The 19,757-nt window shown below is 31.6% G+C and overlaps 1 protein-coding gene across 1 annotated transcript; it reads right to left on the bottom strand.

Moving 5' to 3' along the window:
* Window positions 1-39: 39 nt before the first annotated feature.
* Window positions 40-19,635, bottom strand: Zip71B (Zinc/iron regulated transporter-related protein 71B). The gene is made up of 4 exons (XM_014242979.3): window positions 18,663-19,635; window positions 8,252-8,552; window positions 1,467-1,772; window positions 40-1,389 (listed from the first exon to the last, which is right to left on the bottom strand). The coding sequence occupies exons 1-4, from the start codon at window positions 18,813-18,815 to the stop codon at window positions 317-319; spliced, it is 1,833 nt and encodes a 610-aa protein (XP_014098454.3). The 5' UTR covers window positions 18,816-19,635; the 3' UTR covers window positions 40-316.
* Window positions 19,636-19,757: the final 122 nt, after the last annotated feature.

The following is a 19,757-nucleotide window of genomic DNA, read 5'->3' as shown; positions in this document are numbered from 1 at the left end:
GCCAAAATGTATGTCTATATTTTCCGATCAATTCAAACATTTTATTTAATCGAGATTTTTAATTTATTTAAAATTTTATTGTAATTTATAAATCGTTTATAACACTTAATTTCTATACCTACAATACATTTAATAATACTTTTAAACTTAAAAACCATAAAACATACAAACTTATACATAATTATTGTAATAAAAAAATTCTACAATGTAGTGTAGGAATGCGTTTTTTTCATAACTCACATTTGCGCACTCAATTTACAGAACTGAGAAGCGCATTACCAATTATTGCCGCTTGCATTTTGTTGTTGTTGCTTTTTCATTTAAAAAGCGCCGATAGCGCATGCTCATTCACAGCGATGGCCAACATAATAAAACCACCCAACAGCATGCCAAATATCTGTATTAATGTACCCTTCAGTTTGCTCTTCGCATCATGCGCATGCGCTTCAACTTCGCTCATCGCCGGCACCAGATCCGCGAGCGCAATATAGAGAAACGAACCGGCTGTGCAGGCGTAAATCCATTGTGTCATATTGCCGTGCGCGCCGGCTATAAACAAACCGATAGCCATGCCCAAAAAACTCAACACCGAACTGACAATATTCAAGTAGACGGCGCGCCGCAAGGAAACGCCCGTCTGTAGCAAAAGCGCGAAATCACCCAATTCATGTGGCAGCTCGTGGCAGAGTACGGCGAAGGCGGTGGCCATGCCCGTTACTGGATCGCTGGCAAAAGCGGCGCCTATGGCTAGGCCATCGGTGAGATTGTGCAGGCCATCGCCGATGACGACCATGAAGGCTACGGGCGTGAGTGGACGATTCGGCGTTTTCGCATCCTTTTTCGTTTCATTCAACATGATATTGATCTCTTTCGCATCGTTGTTGATCGACGCTACAATGTTGGCGTTGAGCGCATTGTCAGTTGGTTTCTCTGTCGTCGCTTGCTCTCCTTGGTGCGCATACTCTGCGTGATGCCCGTGCTCTGTGTGGTGCGCATGCGTTTGTTCGTGCTTATGCGCGTGACCGCCATGTGAGTGACCATGTCCATGTCCGCCGGCGCTGTCACCCCTCAATAACGGTAATATATGCTCCAAAACGTACATGAAGATACAAGTGAAAAAAGCGCAGGCGCAGATCCAAACTGCTTCATGTGTATCATGCGCCGACTCAGCGGTTTCTACCGCATGCTCATCGTGATCATCATGATCGGGCACCAGCGCATGTGGCAGTAAATGCATTAATGCATCACCGGCTAGCGTACCGATGGCGACGGCAACGAGGAATTTCAAAATCTCTTGATACGCGACGGTTTTCATGAGCGGCACCAGCAAAATGCCTAGCAGTCCGCAAGCGGAGAGTATGAATATCGAAACGCTGGCATATATCCAAGCTGTCGGGTAGAAAAATATTGTGATATATAAGTGTAAAGAGTGCGATTATATATACAAGAGTAGTATGAGAACTCACCATTCCACAGCGCCTGCTTGGGATCCACGCCGTTAGTGAGTGGCGCAGGTCGCATGCAGACATGCTGATCAATTTGCGCCAACAACGCTGGACAGAGTTTCATGAACGCTACCGGTGTTAACTGTACATCATTGATGAACTCATTGTATTCATCCTCGGAGTTATGCGCTTTCGTGTCATCATCCGAAGTGTAAGTCTTGTAGAGTTTGCGTTTGTGTAGATCATTATGGTCGACGACTAGACGTAGCATGGACTTTGGCGAGAGGCAAACATTAGCTGAGATTGGCGCAGCGTCCAAAGAAGCATCTGAAAGAAAAATATAAGAAGAGTTATTTCGACGAATAGTACGAAAATAAAGCTTTTAGCTCAACTTTGAAAAAAAAAACTAAAATTTTGCCGAAGTCACAGTACGAAAGGATCAAAGCTTTTGAGAATGAAAAGCGCATTCAGCTGCTAGATCAATTGCGAAAGCTTGCCAGCACAAATCAGCTTAGAAATTCCATAGGTCTTCTCAGCCAATAGCAGAACTTAGAAATATAATAGATATAATATTGTATTTTCCAGAGAACTGTCGAGCAGTTATGTGAGCTTTTTATGAAGCTTTAAAGTCAAAGAAAGCTTAGAAAGCTTGCTGTTTTTAGTTTGAGGAGTAAGTTGAGCAGTTGTTACATCCGAAAGATATCGCAATAATAGAGCTTGAATAATTTCTAGGCTTTCGTACATATTACCCGCGATTGTTCGGTGAATCATTTTCACCATTTAAATTTTTTAATTGCGCAACCTGACTACTAAGAACACCGAATTTCTATTAAGAGTTATTTGTGTACTACTTCTGACAGAAAAAAATTCTCAAAGCAATTTATGTTAAAAAATTGTGAGGACACTGTTTAGTATAAGTGCTAAAAGAAGCTGGACCAACTTTTGGTAAGCTTTAAGCACAATTTATGCGGAATATAGCAAATCTAGAAAAATCAAAACACCAAGAAGAGATGTGGTAGATGTACCAAATACATACATTCAAAAGAAACCGACGACGAACGCAGTATATTTAGTCTAGACTTATCCTTATAAGCTGATAGGAGATGTATAGAATCTATTTAGCTGATAATCAAAGTTGTAATCTTCAGTTCTTGGAAATTGTCAGGTGAAAATGTTGTATTTGATATTTATATTTATATTTATATTTTAAGTGAACTTCCACAAATATGTGCATAACGCGGAAGCATTTTCAAGCGGATTATAACCTACAGAACCTATATAAATCAAAAAGAAGAGCTGTGAAGTAATCTTAAGTACGTATATCTGCAAAGCCCACAGTCAACACCATAAAAAAGTTATACGCAATACAGAGCAGCGCAGCTGACGATGAACGATCTTGCTATATGATAGAATAAAATTACAAAAACAAAAACTCAGCAACAACGTCAACACAGTTAGAATTAGCATTATCGCACATTTAGCGTCAAAATTATTTTTTAATTATTCAACGACTGTCAGCCAGCCAGACCCGAGCGCCTTGAGACACATTAAATATGGCGTTAGCCCATAATTGTCGGCGTTATGCCATTAAGTTTACGTCTACGCATGAAGGTATTCCGGCATAATGACAAAATGCCAACAACAATAATAGAAACAATTATTTATTTACATACAAAGTGACAATTTAACACGCGCCGCTATGCTGGGAATCGAGATGCACTTAACATAGTAACATGAAACACGTGATTTAAAGAATTTTTAGCTCAACGAACTCTTAACAGCTTTATTGTATAGCAAATAAGAGGTGAGGTGACTTTAAGTAGATGTAATTAGCAAAAGAACAACATGGCACAAGCTTTATATTGAACATTTTCGTAAAGTATTTTTTATAATTTGTATACTTTCTTCATTTATTGTAAAGAAAATGCAAATTTCACGGAAGAAAGTTAAGACAGCATCACAAACGTAAAAAATAAATCTACAAAAGTTGACATAAGCTAAAAAGTCGTCTTTAAGCACTTACAGTTGCTTTATAAAATTTAATAAAAACGTGAATGAGGTTACAGGCTTGAAAGCTTCATAAATCAAAGCGATTACCAGCGACTAAAGTCATTGTTGCAATGTTAAGCGTTTTTGTTTGCACCTAAAGCATTGATTATGTCTTTCTTTAAGATTTTACAGTTTTTTACAACTTTCTTCTTCACTGCTGTTTGTGTGTTATTGTACGATATATTATATATATGTATATATATACGGTTACACATTATATGTAATATGCAAATAAAATTTATAAATTTTGTTTACTTGTTTGCAAAGTTGAATTTATTATTTACATTTTCCACATTCTTTTGTGTGTTCATGTGTGTATGTGTGTGTAAGTTTTTGTGCCACTTACATTGAGGGTTTTGGTGCAATGGGTTTCTGTATTGCATACATAGCGCTCGTTTAGTATGCCGTACACGTCGTATGAGTAACTGTATTTGTGTGCAATCGCATATTTGGACTTTGCATTGTATTTGTTTTGTTTATTTACTTAGTTATACCCTGTACAGTGTTTATATTATTATTATTATATTATATATTGTTCATGGCTGAAGTAGTTTTCTCTTCAAGAAGCAGCTCATTTGTCAGAACCGTCGAATTCACACCATTGCAAGTATAGCATATAGTTGTCACACAAACTGAACGATCAAAATAAAATTCTAGTATGGAAAACTTTTTATTTAACAAGATATCCTTCCGAAATTGGCATGTACTATTGTCCAAGGCAACAGTACAAATTGTTCAGATCGGTATAATAGAGCATATAGCTGCCATATAAACTGCTTTTGTTTTTTTTTTATTTGTGAGTGGTATTATAGCTTCCGTGCAGCCGAAAGTAACGTTTTTTCATGTTATTTTATTTTGTCAAGATTTGCATTTTTGTCAGCCTTACGCGTATCTGCCAGTGTTGACCCTTCACAAGAAGTTACCAGAAAAAATTCGTCTGCGTCGTTGTTTGCTTGCTCGCGCTTAAAATGTACAGAAATTTCTTGTTTTTCTAAAGCGTATTAAATTTTTGGTACTAAAAGGGTTTAGCTTTTAAATAAATTGATATTTTTGTATTTTTTGTTGTTTACTTGTTTGTTTAGCATTTAAATCAGCGTAAATACAAATAATCTAAAAAAGCCAGATTAACACAAAAACAACAACTTAGCATATTTTTATTTTGCGTATAAATATGTTTTTTTAACTGTGAAATTTTAATCTACTACAAACGTGTAAGACAGTTTCACCTTCAACTTGCACATTTTAAGGACTTAGTATATAGATATGCATGTATGCACATCTAAGCTATAAAGATAAGATTTTGCAAAGAAAACGATTATCTGCAAATTCACATAGAAATATTTATATGAATATAGAGTTACTTATATGATATCCCCAGATAGGTTGTAAAAAACACAAGCGATGTGTTTATTGGTTATAGAAGCAATTTTGACTAATATATACGAGGGCGGTTCGATAATTATGAAATTTCAGCAAAATCCGAGTCGTAGTTTTAATTTTACCGAGTATAGAAACAGCCGCATTAAAAAAGGGAAGACAACCATATCAGTCGTTGTTTATTTTTGGAAGAGAAAGTCTTAGAGTGAATTCTATACGTATATAACATACAGCGATATTTCGAGTTTCGACGCGGTCGGTTGATGAGCTAGTCCCTGGTGTGCAGAAAATTAAGGATAGCGGGACAAAAGTCTAGGATCATGTATTGGCGGCGCACCTATTAAGAGCATACATAGCAGATAGTAGTATACATCAGAAAGGTCGTCCGTCTTGAAATATTTTGGATGAGAAAGTTGCCGTGCGATGAGTGCAACCAAAGAAAAATTTCGCTACTCCAACTTATTAATTGCTGTGCGATGCCGCTGTCGCTTTCTATGAGAAGTACTTGAGAATATATGTAGGTTAATACCTACTTGAATTTGATAGAGAATATGGATAAGAAAATTGTCCTAGAGAGTTGGAGACTAAAATTAAAACTCGCCAAGGTATGCACTCGGCAATCGTGAAACATATATAATTTTCCCATTTCATTTATTTACAAACCAGAGACCCTAGTAGATAGTCAAAGAAACATTACTTTCGGAAACTATAGCTTGCTTTAGTTGCAGTTATCAACCTCGATCCATTTAAAGCATTTAAAGAGCGTTCCGAAATTTCCGAAATTCCCGAAATTCATGAAGGCGCTAAGATTGACGGGAAGCAATGCGAAATCTTTCTATGAATAATGAAATGATAATTGAACTGGTTAAGATTGAATCAACTCTTGAAGTATCTGAGGTGCGAAACTGATAAAACTGAACTCGAAAGAAAAAATATAACTAAGGATTGATAACTCGCTGGCAATGCCTTGAAACTGGCTTTGGCGAAAAAACATTAGAAAACAATAATTTCTCCTATTTTGTGAGAGTATTCGACTTTTAAGCCGAAATCTCGATTTTACCTTTATAGGTTTGATAATAACTGTGCTTGTTACACATTATTGCTGAAAACTGATCTGCTGGGACACTACTGAGATAGAATTATTTGAAATTAATATGCAAAAACGTGACTAGTAGTTCGCCTATAGTCTTATCTACTTCAAATGAGAAAAAAACTATAAAAATATATACATCAAAACCTGATAATAAAAGCAAATGCAGTATTATTTCGGCAAAACAAAAAGTATAAATCTCAAGCACTGCTAAATTCATCACCATTGCCGCTACCTCGTGTGAGTATCTATTTAGACAGCAGCATTGCAAAATAATAATGATAATGACATTGAGATAGCTTCAATTTTAAGTCTACACTATAATAATTAGCGCTACGAAGCGTTACGCTTTTGTATTATCATTATAATAACTCTTGTTTTGTGAAGGCTAATCGTTTGTTATTGTCAAAATTTTACAAAGTAACATACATATAATATTATATAAATATACGAGATCACGAATAAAGAATAAATGCAAAGTGCTTGTAACAAATTATGTGCATATAATAATGTTGAATTGCATGAGTTTTCTAAGTGGTTCTCAAGTGTATTCCACATGGCACAAGTTTTTATAGTTGCAATCTCAAGATAATTTAGCTGCGAGTGAAAAGTGCCACGCCTACTTTTAACATTTTAACAGACCTGCATAGATTCTTCACTAATTTCGAGTAATATGTTATTCATAATATTTGGAATATAATATTTTTTGATATATACCTTTATATGCTATATGGTTTTTATCGATTGTATTTATTATCGATATCAAACAAATTACCTAAAAGTCGGATTCTTAAAGATAGATTAGAGATAAAACTGCAAACGGACATGGCTAAATCGACTTAGCTCGCCATGCTGATCATTTACATATATATATGTTTTATATGTCGCAATACAAAAATAAAATTTAAAAAAATATATTTTTTTTTTCAAATATCTGTTTTTAGATCTGAACAAAAAATTAATTGTGGCAGGTCACAAAAAACAAAATTTTGGGCAATTCAGCTATTTTTGACAATGCCGCCTTGAGTTGTTTTAAGCTTTTTTAATATTATATATTTCGAGCTCGAATTACATAGAATTGATTTTTAAAATGTTTTTTCAAAATTTTCGAAAAAACGAATGGATTCCCACTGAAATTATTTGAGCAGACATGCTTCGCCTGGAAGAGAAACTTTATTTTAACTTTTTGATTCTTTTCCATATTTCTTTCGAGCTATTATCTTTTAAACCAACAATCATACTGCAATATATCTTGGCTTGCAATTTCTTTCCAAGAACTTTAATTCGTACCCTTGTATCCGGCAAGTAACCTTCATGCGGTATTGTTTGCAATTATTCAAAGTCTTCAAACTTTCATTTTGCATTCAGCGAAAAGTAAAAGTCACATTGACATCAAATTGCGCATAATGCCAATTAAATAAATTACTTAGTTCGCGCAATAAAGAGTTGCCGGTAGATACTTAAAGAATTGCGCCAAGCGCCTCATTATGCACACCACAATATGTAAATATGTACATCCTGAGACCAGGCGTTTTTTGTGGAAATGCCACTAAATTGACATCTCAATTGCTGCTTTGTGACAGTTGCCTTTGTTGGAACGTGTGTGTAGCCAAATTCGTTCACCGTTGATAGGCTCATTATTACTTCATACTCAGATCTGCCGACAAAGTGGAGGTCAAACTGATTATAGTAAATATAAAGCGTTGAATTGATTGAGGAAAGTGTTTATTCAATGTTTTGAGGTAATTTTTGCAAAGGTTGGCAACCTTAACATAAATAATTGCTCGTAATTTTTTAAACGAGATACGGATGAAACATAATTTTGTAGGACTGGATGAAATAATATTTGCTGGCCTACGGTCATCTCGAAAGATATTAAAAACACCAAGGAATGTTAACTTCGGCTGCACCGAAACTGAATTCCAAATCGTTATTTCAAAAATTGAGAGGCTAGTTCGAGTATATACAGGCGGTCTAACCGACGGACATGGCTAAATCGACTCTGCTCGTCACGCTGAACATTTATGGAGTTTTAATAGGTCTCCGGTGTTTCTTGCTGGGTGTTACAAACCTCATGCCAAGCTGTTCAGGAAATAAAAGTGAATAATGGAAATGAATCGAGACTTGTTAAATGACTATGATTGGCTTTGATGGCTGATTTGAAAACTATGCTTGGGTCTTTATTGAAATTTTAATTTCACTACCAGAATACAACAAGTTACGGAATCACTGCTACAGGAAAATATTATCAAGAAATATATATTGGCTTTTATTATGCCACTTTACTTACCACTATCACGCGGATGTCTATGCTTTGGATCGTGCATCTCTTTGAACTCCAATAAAATGCCTTTTTCCTTCTCCTTAATTAGTATGTCCAATTCATCGGCCACCTTCCCTTGAGCATTGTCTTGCATTAATACTTGGATATCTTCGTTGGTGGGTTCGATTTTAAAACTTTTCTGCTCAAAATAAGCAGTCAGTTGTGCATTATCTATTTTAAAACCCTTTGGACGATGTTTGTCGATTGTATGCTCTGGCTCGAATTCGATTTGTCCCAAGCCTAGATTGTACATCAAATGCTCGAGACCCTGGAAGTGCAGAAATCAATATGCTAATAAGAATAATTATATGCAAGGAGAGAGTTTTATATTTAAGAGCATATATTAATTTTCAAAAACCGTTTTGTAAATCAAAAGCCTCGATAAAATGTATTGATATTTTAATTTTGGGTTGGTTCATTTTGAAGAAATAGTATACAAGGATTTTTGTGCAGTTTATTTAAGAGGTTATAGCCACTTCTGAATAAAAAAAGATTGATTCCCTTGGTTGTATATTGAATGTATGCTACATATATTTTAGAACATCCAGCGAAATTTTGAATTAGACCTTTCAAATTGTTTTGAAGACATGAGCGTATTTATAACATTCTTTAACTTAGTGTAAAAAACACTAAACGCGTTATTCTCGAAACGCTGTTTTTAGTGCCGCTGAGGAAAATTTCTACAAAACGTCTAGATCGATCGACTAATTTTCACACGACCATCTTAGATATACTTATCAGATAAAGATGAAGGATTAAGAAATTTGATAATAACTTTTTTTAATCCACTCTGAAGTATACATTTTTTCACAAAAAAACGACTTTTTTTCTAAGCCGCTGTTTTGTCAAGTATTTCGATCAAAATCTGGCTCAACGCCAGCCACCTTTTTTCGATGGTAGATCTGCTACGGAAACACAGAAATCCATTATTTTTTTTTCAAAATGAATCACTGATTATTAAAGTACATGAAATTCTGTAATAACATATTATATTTATGTATTTATTGAATATAATGGCTTTTAAAAAATAATAAAAAATGGCGTTATTTTTCTGACTTGTAAGTGTTTATAAAGCTATCTGCTTCTCCCTGGACTGAATCCCAAACTCATCTAAACGGCTATGTGGCACTTAAAAATTATAATTTTACTAGACAAAATATCTTTACATTTATTTAAAAAAAAAGTCTGAACCCCAAAGCTAGAATTCGGTTATCTCCATTCTCCACAATTTTTACAAAAATCAGTTAATTACTTCGATATTGTACAAGGTCTAATGGGTTGATTGCGAAAATGTTTCATACCTTTAATTGGCAGTGCGTCAGCATACTCATTAAGTGTTAACAATTACGTCCCTAAGATTTTGGTATAGGTATACCTTCTTTATATTTTGTTTATGACGCTAACCTTCGAAAATATATTGCCTAGTTCCACTCACTTCAGCAAGCATTGCAATTTTAATGCACATTTGTTTCTAGATTGAAGTTTCGCTGTTCATTAGCAACAACATACATATGCTTTTGGTTAAGGCGTTTACGTACGCGCTTAAACGCCATAATATTTGCTTTGGTTAATTATGCAACTAACTATGCGATTTGTCGAAAAATATTTATTAGTTCGATTGCAAAATATTTGTCTGACACCAGCTCATTGTTTAGTTAGTAATTAGATAGATTTCATGACATCATAAAAAATAATGTTATATGCAAGAAAGTGTTGTTTATCGGTTTTTATTTATTTGTATACCTTGAATAGAGGCGGAAATCTATAAAATTTGTATATACAATATGATACAAGTCCTTGTATGAAAAACCTTTTTATTTGACGAGGTATCTTCACGAAATTTAGCACATATATATTTTAGATATTACTATAGCATACAGCTGCCATACAAACTGAGCCACCAAAATCAATATAAAGATTTTCTTATACGCTTTATGGTATAACCTGTGAAGAGTATTATAGCTTTGGTGTAGTCGTAATTTCGTGTTTTCTTGTTTGATTTTTAAAAATAACCTTATTTGCAAAATATGCAATCCGGTTTTTGAGGCTGTAAAGTGACGCAAATACAGTTACAATTAAGTATCACGTGTAGAATATACGAAATATAATTAAATTTTCTCATAAACTTAAGCATCATACACATTCTGCTCGGCAAACATTAAAATAAATAAAAATAAATAGTAAAATTAAATTTCCCAACACATTAAGCACGAAATGTACCGTTATCGAAGCACAGACTTAATGTCTAGCATATTAGTGTTTAATTTTAATACATCAAGCATTTATAACTATATTTGTATATCAATTTTTCATATCACACTAAATCGACAATGTTTTAGTTTGCTAAATTGCTGACTTGAATATTAAATAGTGCAGAAAAAATTAAACACAATAAATTTGTATTGGAATATTGCGTATACGCCGCGTATGCAACGACTCTTATACGAGTATATTAAATGAAGCGGAGTAATTGTTGTGAATAAATTTTATTCTATATATTAGATGTAGTAAAATAAATTAATATATGTGAAATTTTATACGTCAATGCTGCAATAGATGTTGCTTTACGTTTAATAAATCTACAAAAATTATTTGAGTATCTTTTAGTAGCGACAGGTGGTCGCGTATAATTGATAGTTTATGAAAGTACAGTAATGTGCAACGAAAATGCAATAGTTCTGTTTTAATATATATAAGGGATTGTGTTTCAGTGTCATTTCAAATATATAACCTAAAACAACTAAATTAAATGGAAAATCAGGTTCTTGTGCGGAAATATTTTTTATTTGACGAAATACCTTAAAGAATTTTGAACTAGAGTGTTATTCGATGCAACGCTACAATCAATCCATACAATCTTTTTAGACCGGACCAACATAGTATATAGCTGCCATACAAACGCAACGATCAAAATCAAGCTCTTTTTTATCTGACAAAATAAATTCACGAAGTTTTGCAAGGGTTATTGTCCAAAGCAACGATATATAGACTTTCAAGTGCTAACTATAAAAAGCTGCATATTTCCGTCAGCCAATATTGGTATTTACCAATCTAATGGCCAATAAAAGCTTAACGTTAGACTCAGTGCGTGTGTTAGTGGAATATCGGTTTGCCAAATAATTTGCTGTTTATACTTAACAGCGACTAAATATAAAAGTTTGTTAAAAATTATGCGTTTATCGATATTTATGCTTGTGCGTGTGTGAAAATACTGCTTTAACAGCTTTAAAATGTAGTGAAAGGGCTTGCATGACCTACAAGTCTAGCAATTGCTACACAAAATATTGGTCAATAAATAATATATATATATGTGTATACCTAAGCATATAAATAATACAGTATTGAATGAAAGGTTTATTGGCTTTTAGGCTAAACTTCGTTAATTTCGGTCACGCACGCGTTTTGCGCAATGTTCGCACGCTTATCAGCCATACATATTCGAATGTACATAGTACAAGTACATATGTACACAGTAGCGCAAGAGTTGAGCTTGTTATGCGCACGCAAGCTTACTTTGAGTTGTGTTGAATTAACAAGGAATTTTAGCTATATAAGAAGCAAGATGTCTCACCAAAAACTATAAATAAATTATAAAATAAAAATTATAAAATATATATAACTACCCACATACGATATAAAAATGCGTGCACATACACACATATACAAAAAACTGATTAAACAGTTCAGCTGCGACACCACCCATCCGCTTTTTAGTAACGCTGCCGATGGCGACAGTAAAATCTATGCGCATTGCATACAAATTTGCATAGCTTTTATAGAGTTCTACAAACATACACATGCAAGCATATGCATACCATGCGTTGGCGATGCTTAAAAGCATTGTTATATACATATATTTGCAAACATACCTGTTATGCATATGTTTCCAATAATGAACCTGTTTCTATTGTTTGCACTCGCTCAAAAGCATATTTAAATGCAAACTCAGCCATGGCAATTATTTCTTTTTTTCAGTGAATAGTCGCACAAAATTCTGGGTTGTTGTATTTCGGAATTCGTGACTGAATATATGAACTTTATATGTGCATATATGTATTCATGTATGTACATATTTATAAAATCTGATAATATACTTATATGAAAAGACAGTATATTAAGAATCTTCCACTGACTGTGATTGAAAGTGAATGTTTTTTATGTATACAAAAATATGTAACATATCTATATATGTATATGTGTTTATTTTTGCATTTTTTCCACTTCATTCAAATATTGTAATAACATTTGTTTTATTTGCACCGCATAACTCACGTTTTCAATTATAGTTTGCGCTCTCACACATGTCGACTATTAAATTTATAATGTCGTTCACTTTTAAATCTGTATAAATATACAAATGTACATAGAAATGTATTTGTACACTCGGGCATGTTAATATAGTATTTTTTATATATTTGTAATATTTTTCAGTAACAAAAAACCAAAAAAAAAAAACTAGTAAACAAGGTTAGAGGGTATCGTTATCTTAATTTTATGTTCGCAAATTGTAGCATTGCCTTGGACAATAATCTGTTGCAAATGTCGTGAAGATGACTTGTCAAATAAAAAATTGTGAATTTAATTACGTAAATTAATGTTAGAATATAACTAATGTTGTTATATAATCGGTTTATACAAAAGTTACAGTTCGGCCAATTTTTTCCTTAATATTGTATGCAGAAGTGAAAAGAATTTGCGTGGCAGCGGTTGGCGGCAGCAGCGCTTAAGTGTAGCTGGCTTGCGCGTCATTTGAGATACGTACGCATGCGTAATAGCTTATACGTATGTGTATGTATGAGTTGTGCAGAATAACTACTAACTAAAATAGAAGACAATGTTGGTAATTTCAAATAAAAATGCAATAATGAAGAGAGTTTATACATATTAGCCAACGACATCTGCGAAAAGATAGCGTAGTGATAAGGAATAAGGAAATTGCGGAAAAGTAAGGATTTGTGAAGAATGAATTTTTGTGCAGTAGAAATCAATTGAATTTGGTGAGCTGTTTTCAATATATAATATTACAAATAAATATAAAATGTGTATACATATTTAATCAAAAATTCAAGCAGCATTTTTTTAAACAATAAATTAATTATTTCAAAATATTTCTATATTATTTATTATATAAAAATTTGAACGATAAATTCATTTTGTAATTTACCTACGCAAATTTAATTTTTTTAATATTTACAAACCTACATTTGCATAATTCAAAGTAACCCTATTCCCTTTTTCAACAGTTTCTTCCAGTTCCCGTTCCTTTTTGACGGCGAAGAAATGCCGGTAACGCTAGGTTAGTGAAAATATTCCAAATTAAATTACATAATTTGTTGATAAAATGGAAATAATATTGCTATTTAATTGATTCATATGAAAATTATTGTGTGTGTGCAATGTTTTTAGTGAGATCTTGTGTAAGTGAAAAGAATGTGCGCAGCTGCGGTTAGCGCAAGCAGAGGCAGAACCTAGCTATCTTGCGCGGCAGCTATGTATGCACGAGCATATACGAGTGTAAATGTGCTGTGCAGAAAAAGCAAATGGAGTATCGAGCCAAAAAGTTGTGTTGGTAATATATTACAATAACAGCGTTAAAGAGACTATTTCGCTTAGTGATAAAAATCGCGAATAAATGTGTGTAAATAGCAAGTAAAATAAAATAAGGAACACTTGCGAGTGAATTATTGTTGAGTTTCGATACTTAAGTGAGAAAATGTGATGCACGAGACTTTGCGGAAAATGTTATGCTGCAATTAGCAAGAAAATATACAATATATTTGTGGTAAAGCATGATGTGTAGAGTCACTACACAGAAGCGAGACTCGTGAGCAAGTAAAAGTGTTCTTTAGTTAAAAAATAAAATTTAGTGGTGTTGATAGAAGGCAAAATTATTGAATATGAAATTCTACGCATGAATGAGCTGATTTCAAAGTGAATATTTTTTATAAAATATTTGAAAGAATTTAGTTTAAAATGAATATTTGCACAATTGTATATAAACATATTTTGTAAATACTTACTCAAAATTTAAATATTTACTTTAATATTGTTTTCAAAAATTTTAGTTTTAAGGTACATTTTGACACATAAAAATTTACATATAAGCAGAAAATACAACGCGTATTTGCTTATTTACATGTGAGTCCGTAAATTTTAATTACTTATTAAATACTGCCGCCCCATTATTAATAATTTTAACATTAACTTGCTATAGATATAGAAAAAAAATTTGTTTACGAAACGCCAATTTAATAGTGATGAAAAAACGTGTTTAGAAAAACGCGAAACTGAGTCAGAAATAATTAATTCAGTTTCTAACTAAAATACTGTTATGGGATGATGTGATGACTGACTTGAATAGCACGTTTATTAATATTTGCTTTTTTAAATGGGGAACTTTTTCGTGTTGTGAAATTTGTATTTTATTAGGTTAGCGGTTTTTTTAAGCGTAAGGTAAGTTTAATGCAAATATAATGAGTAATAATACATGTAACTATAAATAATTCAGCGGTTTCTTAGCATTTACAACGAATATTATTATACGTGCATAAAGTAATATATTTTATTGCAAAGATATTTATGTTTTTTTTATCATATTATATAATTTTTAAAATAAAAATTTCTGACTAGAGAGCGTTTAGCCTTATCAAAAAGCTTTATAAAATTGCTAAAGGCTTGGAACCAATCGGCCCTTTTATTTTTATGTTTTAGTTTGCGTTAGAATACGAGAAAAATAAGGAAGCAATTTAGTTTTTAGCACTTTTTCTATTTTATGGAGACGCTACATTGCAAGAAAATGCATAAATTATGATCAAATAATTTCACTCACCTTTTAATTTCAAAACTCCATAGAGCTAAAGATTTATCTGTCTACGCCAGTAAAGAAGAAGAAAAAGAAATACTTATCTGACCCAAAAAGCAAAAATATACCGAAATGTTTTATTTGATAATCGTAAACTCTCCATAGAAGCAGGTGTAGCAAGTATTTACAACATTTTTTCTAAATAAATATTGATCATATCTAACTACATTTTCACTTAAATGACACTTCGTGAACATTTTTTAAGAACATAATTACCTTTATGTGACTATGGAAATTAAAACTGATAAGTAGCGGCAGTTTTATATAATTTGTAGCTTAATCTTATGTTATAAATGTCAAGATCTATGCACGTGTTTATGTAAATAAATCATAATCGGCTAATTGAACTTGATTAGAAAGCTGACTGACAGGCAACAAACTGCCGCGGCTTGGCTTTATGCACGATGCCCTTAATACCGAACATTGCACCAGTTATCAGCTAGTGTTGAGTTCAATATTAAATATGCATAATAATGTTTTAATGATTTAAAAGCTAAATAGGAGAAAATAAGAAAGTATGTGGAAAGTATATTCAAATATTGGTTTTTTTGTAACCTGTTGGAGAACTTAGCTATGTCTTTTCAACTATTGATGTGCTTACTGTTACTCGAGTGCTAACTTATAATGTGATCTCATTTCATTTTCAACGCGACATAATAATTTTAAAAAACTTTTACAAATCTACTGTCATAAATTAAATAAAAAAACTCGAAATTAAATATACATATGTATATGCCTACATGTTTGTATGTCTATAAGTTTATACACAACAACAAAAAAAAACCCAAAAATTATAATAAAGCAGATTAAGATAGCACTGCTAAACACTTGTTGCACGTTGTGCTGTCATTTTGAGATCGCGCTTATATGGAAATCAAGTGAAAAGAATGTGAGATAAAGAGCCAGTTAGTTAGTTGGCGTTGATAAGAGGTGTATATATATATATGTATATGTACACAAACGTTTAAAGTAGTCAACGCCACAGCGTGTTGTCTACTTTTATGAAGACATCTATTGTACATATATGTATATAGATGATTGTATATAACTTAAATATGAGCTTGTATCTATCCATGTCGCGATTTATCTGACTGTCAGTCTTTTTCTTCAATTATTTGCTCATTACGACAACATTGGACTCTTGTAGAAGACATGTGCGATAGTGATTTTAAAATGTGTTGGTTGGATTAAGTGGGAAATTGCATAAAGGAAATGTTACTATATTTTATATGTCGTATAAAGTTGTGTAAATACATTCATATAGGTCTCTCGGATATTTGATTTAGATAATGTAGACTGCTATTCATATTAATTTATAGTGAAAGCTTCTAAAATTTACTATTTTTAGAATAGAATAATAATAACGGATTAAGTGATTTTGTACTGAGCTTTGACTGGAGCACAAAATATTTTTTTTTGACAGAAGATCAGTTGAAGAAAAAAGAGTTAAAATATTTATATGATTTTAAGCAAGCAAATTTAAAAAATAGTTTGCTCCTACTAAGGTTGCGAATTTTTTAAATAAGAAATTTCGAATTAAAACTAAATTAAATTATTTAAATAATGATTTTATACTGAGTTTTGACTGGGGCACATATTATTTTTCTAGAGAAGATCACTTGAAGAAAAAAGTTCAAATTATAAATATTAGGCTTATATAATTTTAAGAAAGAAAATTTCAAAAATTGTTTGTTATTACCAAGGTTGTAAACATTTTTCGGATTAAAATTAAATTTGCGAGTTTTAATTTCAAACAAAATCGATTCCAAAAGTTATAAATTTTTATTCATCAATCAAGATTAATTAGTTTTTAATTTATTAAAATCTAAATTTTTAAGATCGAAATTAAAAATTAAACTTCTATTCGCAAAATTAGAACTATTTTTGTTTGAGATCATAAGTTTAAAATTCAATTTTTAATTGTAAGATCGAGATTAAAATTTAAAAATTTACTTTTTAATACAAAATCGAAATTAAAACTGAAAATTTATATTTATTATACGCAAATACAAGAAAATGTAAATTATAATTTTTTTTTAATTTTTAACTAGAAACTTTGGATTAACTCTTTTTAAATCCAGTGTTTAAGTTTGAAAATTACTTTAGAAATTTGAAAATAATTTTCTTGATCCCATAAAAATTTAATTAAAGTTGATTAAATTATTTTTTAATGCATTAGTTGCGACCCTGGCTTCATTTTAACAAAATACCGCTGAGGATTATAGGAATAAGTTCGATTTTTAATTTTAGCTAATATTAAAACAAAGTTTTACTTTTATAATAAAATGAAAATTCAAATTTTTTTATTTTTAGAAAGCTGTTTAATATATTTAAATTAAGAAAAGAAAATTTCAAAATTGTCATATTTTAAAATTTTTTGAACAAAATAGAGTTTCTTTTTTTCTTTATAATAAATTCAAAATTTTACAAAAACTTAAGATTTTGAATTTTACAAATTTTACAAAAAATGCATATTCTTAATTTTTTTTTGTTTTTAGAAGGCTGAGTTAAAAAACTGTTATTTTTCTTTGTTGTATGCGCAAAGCAAGAAAGCTCCTGCAACCATTGCTGTCTTTTTGTTTTTTTGTTTTTTAACTCACACCAGCTGATTGTAGATTCTCAGCTTTGCGGAATCATTTTATTGACGCTATTCATTATCACATGCAAGTTTGTTTAACTTCATTATGTAATGAAAATCTTAAGAAATTAAAATAATGTTATATTTACAAAGCACGTTTAAGAAAAAGTAACAAATAATAAAGAATTGCGGCTAAATTCTGCTTAAAATGCTGTGCCAACAAAGTTAATAATATCTGCGAATATTTATTGAAAAACAATTTCGGAAAGAATATAAATTCTTTTTATTTAAACACTGGTCGATATAGCCATATGGCAAAATTTATGCAAGTAATTATTTATTTGGGGTAGAATATTTAATTAATACGCGAAGAAACTTGTCATATAAAAAATTTTTTACCTACTACAAATGTTGTAAATGACTTCAACTTCTCTAAAAAGTCTTATGTATATATTTTATATTGCAAATAAGCTATTTGTAAAATATAAAAATAAATTTTGCCTTATGCCGTTATTCATAAAATAAGCAATATGCTATGATATATTTTATTTCAGTCTTTAAGTAATAATAGCGTTACAGACGCAGGTCATTGACAGTAGCAGCCTTTGTGGGTATTTAGCGCTTTATATTTTTCATTTCAGTAAAGTAAATGCTATATTTTATTAATTTTTATGTTTTTGAAGTAGTTCGAAAATGTTGTATTTCAAAATATTCTCAAAAAAAAATCAAAATTTCTGTTAAAAAATACCATTTTTAAAACTAATTTTTTTTTTATTATTGGAGATATAAATTTAATTTATATATTATATAATAATTACTAAATTATATATGAAGATTAATAAATTATTTTAAAAATTAATAAGAAACACACCAAATATTTTTCAAATTTACTTTAAGCATACTTATCTTTAAAAAAAAATTAACATTTTGCTACTCACCTCGAATGAAATTGTACCACCAGTGCCATACTTTTGAAAAATATGCGCCAAATAACGGTTATATTCTGTGGCAGCATGAGTTTGTTGTATTGTGCTGCAGAGGTAGCAAATAAAAATTGCAGCAAAAATGTGTGCAAGCGTGAATGAAGCCATTTTTTATATCCGCAAGTTTTGCAATTCTAGTATTAGTGATTTACGGCAATAAAAATGTTTTTTTTTTTTTAGTTCAAAAATGTGTTTTTGCTACAAAAACTTGCAAAAAGAACTTTATAAAAATAAAGATATTTCGTTTTGCTTCAAAGTATGATTTTTAGCTTCTCAAATTTCGAAATAATAACGTGTTTCACTTGTCCATATTTTGTTATAAGTTTACATGTGTTTCATATGTTCATATTTTCTGTAAGTTTGCAGAAATATTAAATATTCTATGTTTATATCGTTCAAAAGCGCACACTCCGTACAAAGCACTTGTTTTTCTTAAAAAATACGCTTTGCCCAAAATTTGTACACTGTGTATTTAATTATTCGCTTCCAAATTCGCCAAGTTTCGTTTTGTTACATCTTTGACCACATTTTCTTTAGCCATTCGCAACACTTACATATTTCACGCTTGGGCAACAATAATTTCCTACTGCACGCCAATTAACTGGAATATTATCGTTTTTGTATGGAAATTATGAATTTTTCGTGTCGCTTTTTGGTGTTGTCTGACTTTGTTTGTGTCACAACAAAAGCTGCGCTTAATTTTTTTTAATTCAACCGTTGAACGTTCGCACTTGACTCGCACTTGACTCGCACTCCAGCCGCTGTCACTGTCACTTACAACATACAACCGTTGCTATATAAGTATTTACACAATTTGTTTTTGTTATTTTTTTCGAAATCACTACACTTCTCATACGTTTGCTATTTTACGCGCTCGCTTCGTTGAACCGCTTTACCGTTGAACGGTTGACGGACTATTAAACGGTTTAGGTCTCGAAACGCGCTATTTTAAGTCAGTAGCGAGTTTGTTTAGCGATCGGCTTCCACAAACACATTCATACATATCAACATAGAGACGATCTCTGGAAGTAACGAGTTACTTGCTTGCGA

The sequence above is a fragment of the Bactrocera oleae genome, chromosome 6 (assembly GCF_042242935.1).
Source record: "Bactrocera oleae isolate idBacOlea1 chromosome 6, idBacOlea1, whole genome shotgun sequence".
Classification (NCBI taxonomy): Eukaryota; Metazoa; Arthropoda; class Insecta; order Diptera; family Tephritidae; genus Bactrocera; species Bactrocera oleae.
The sequence above is the reverse complement of the archived record's forward strand: the minus strand, read 5'-3'. Positions and strand labels throughout refer to the sequence as shown.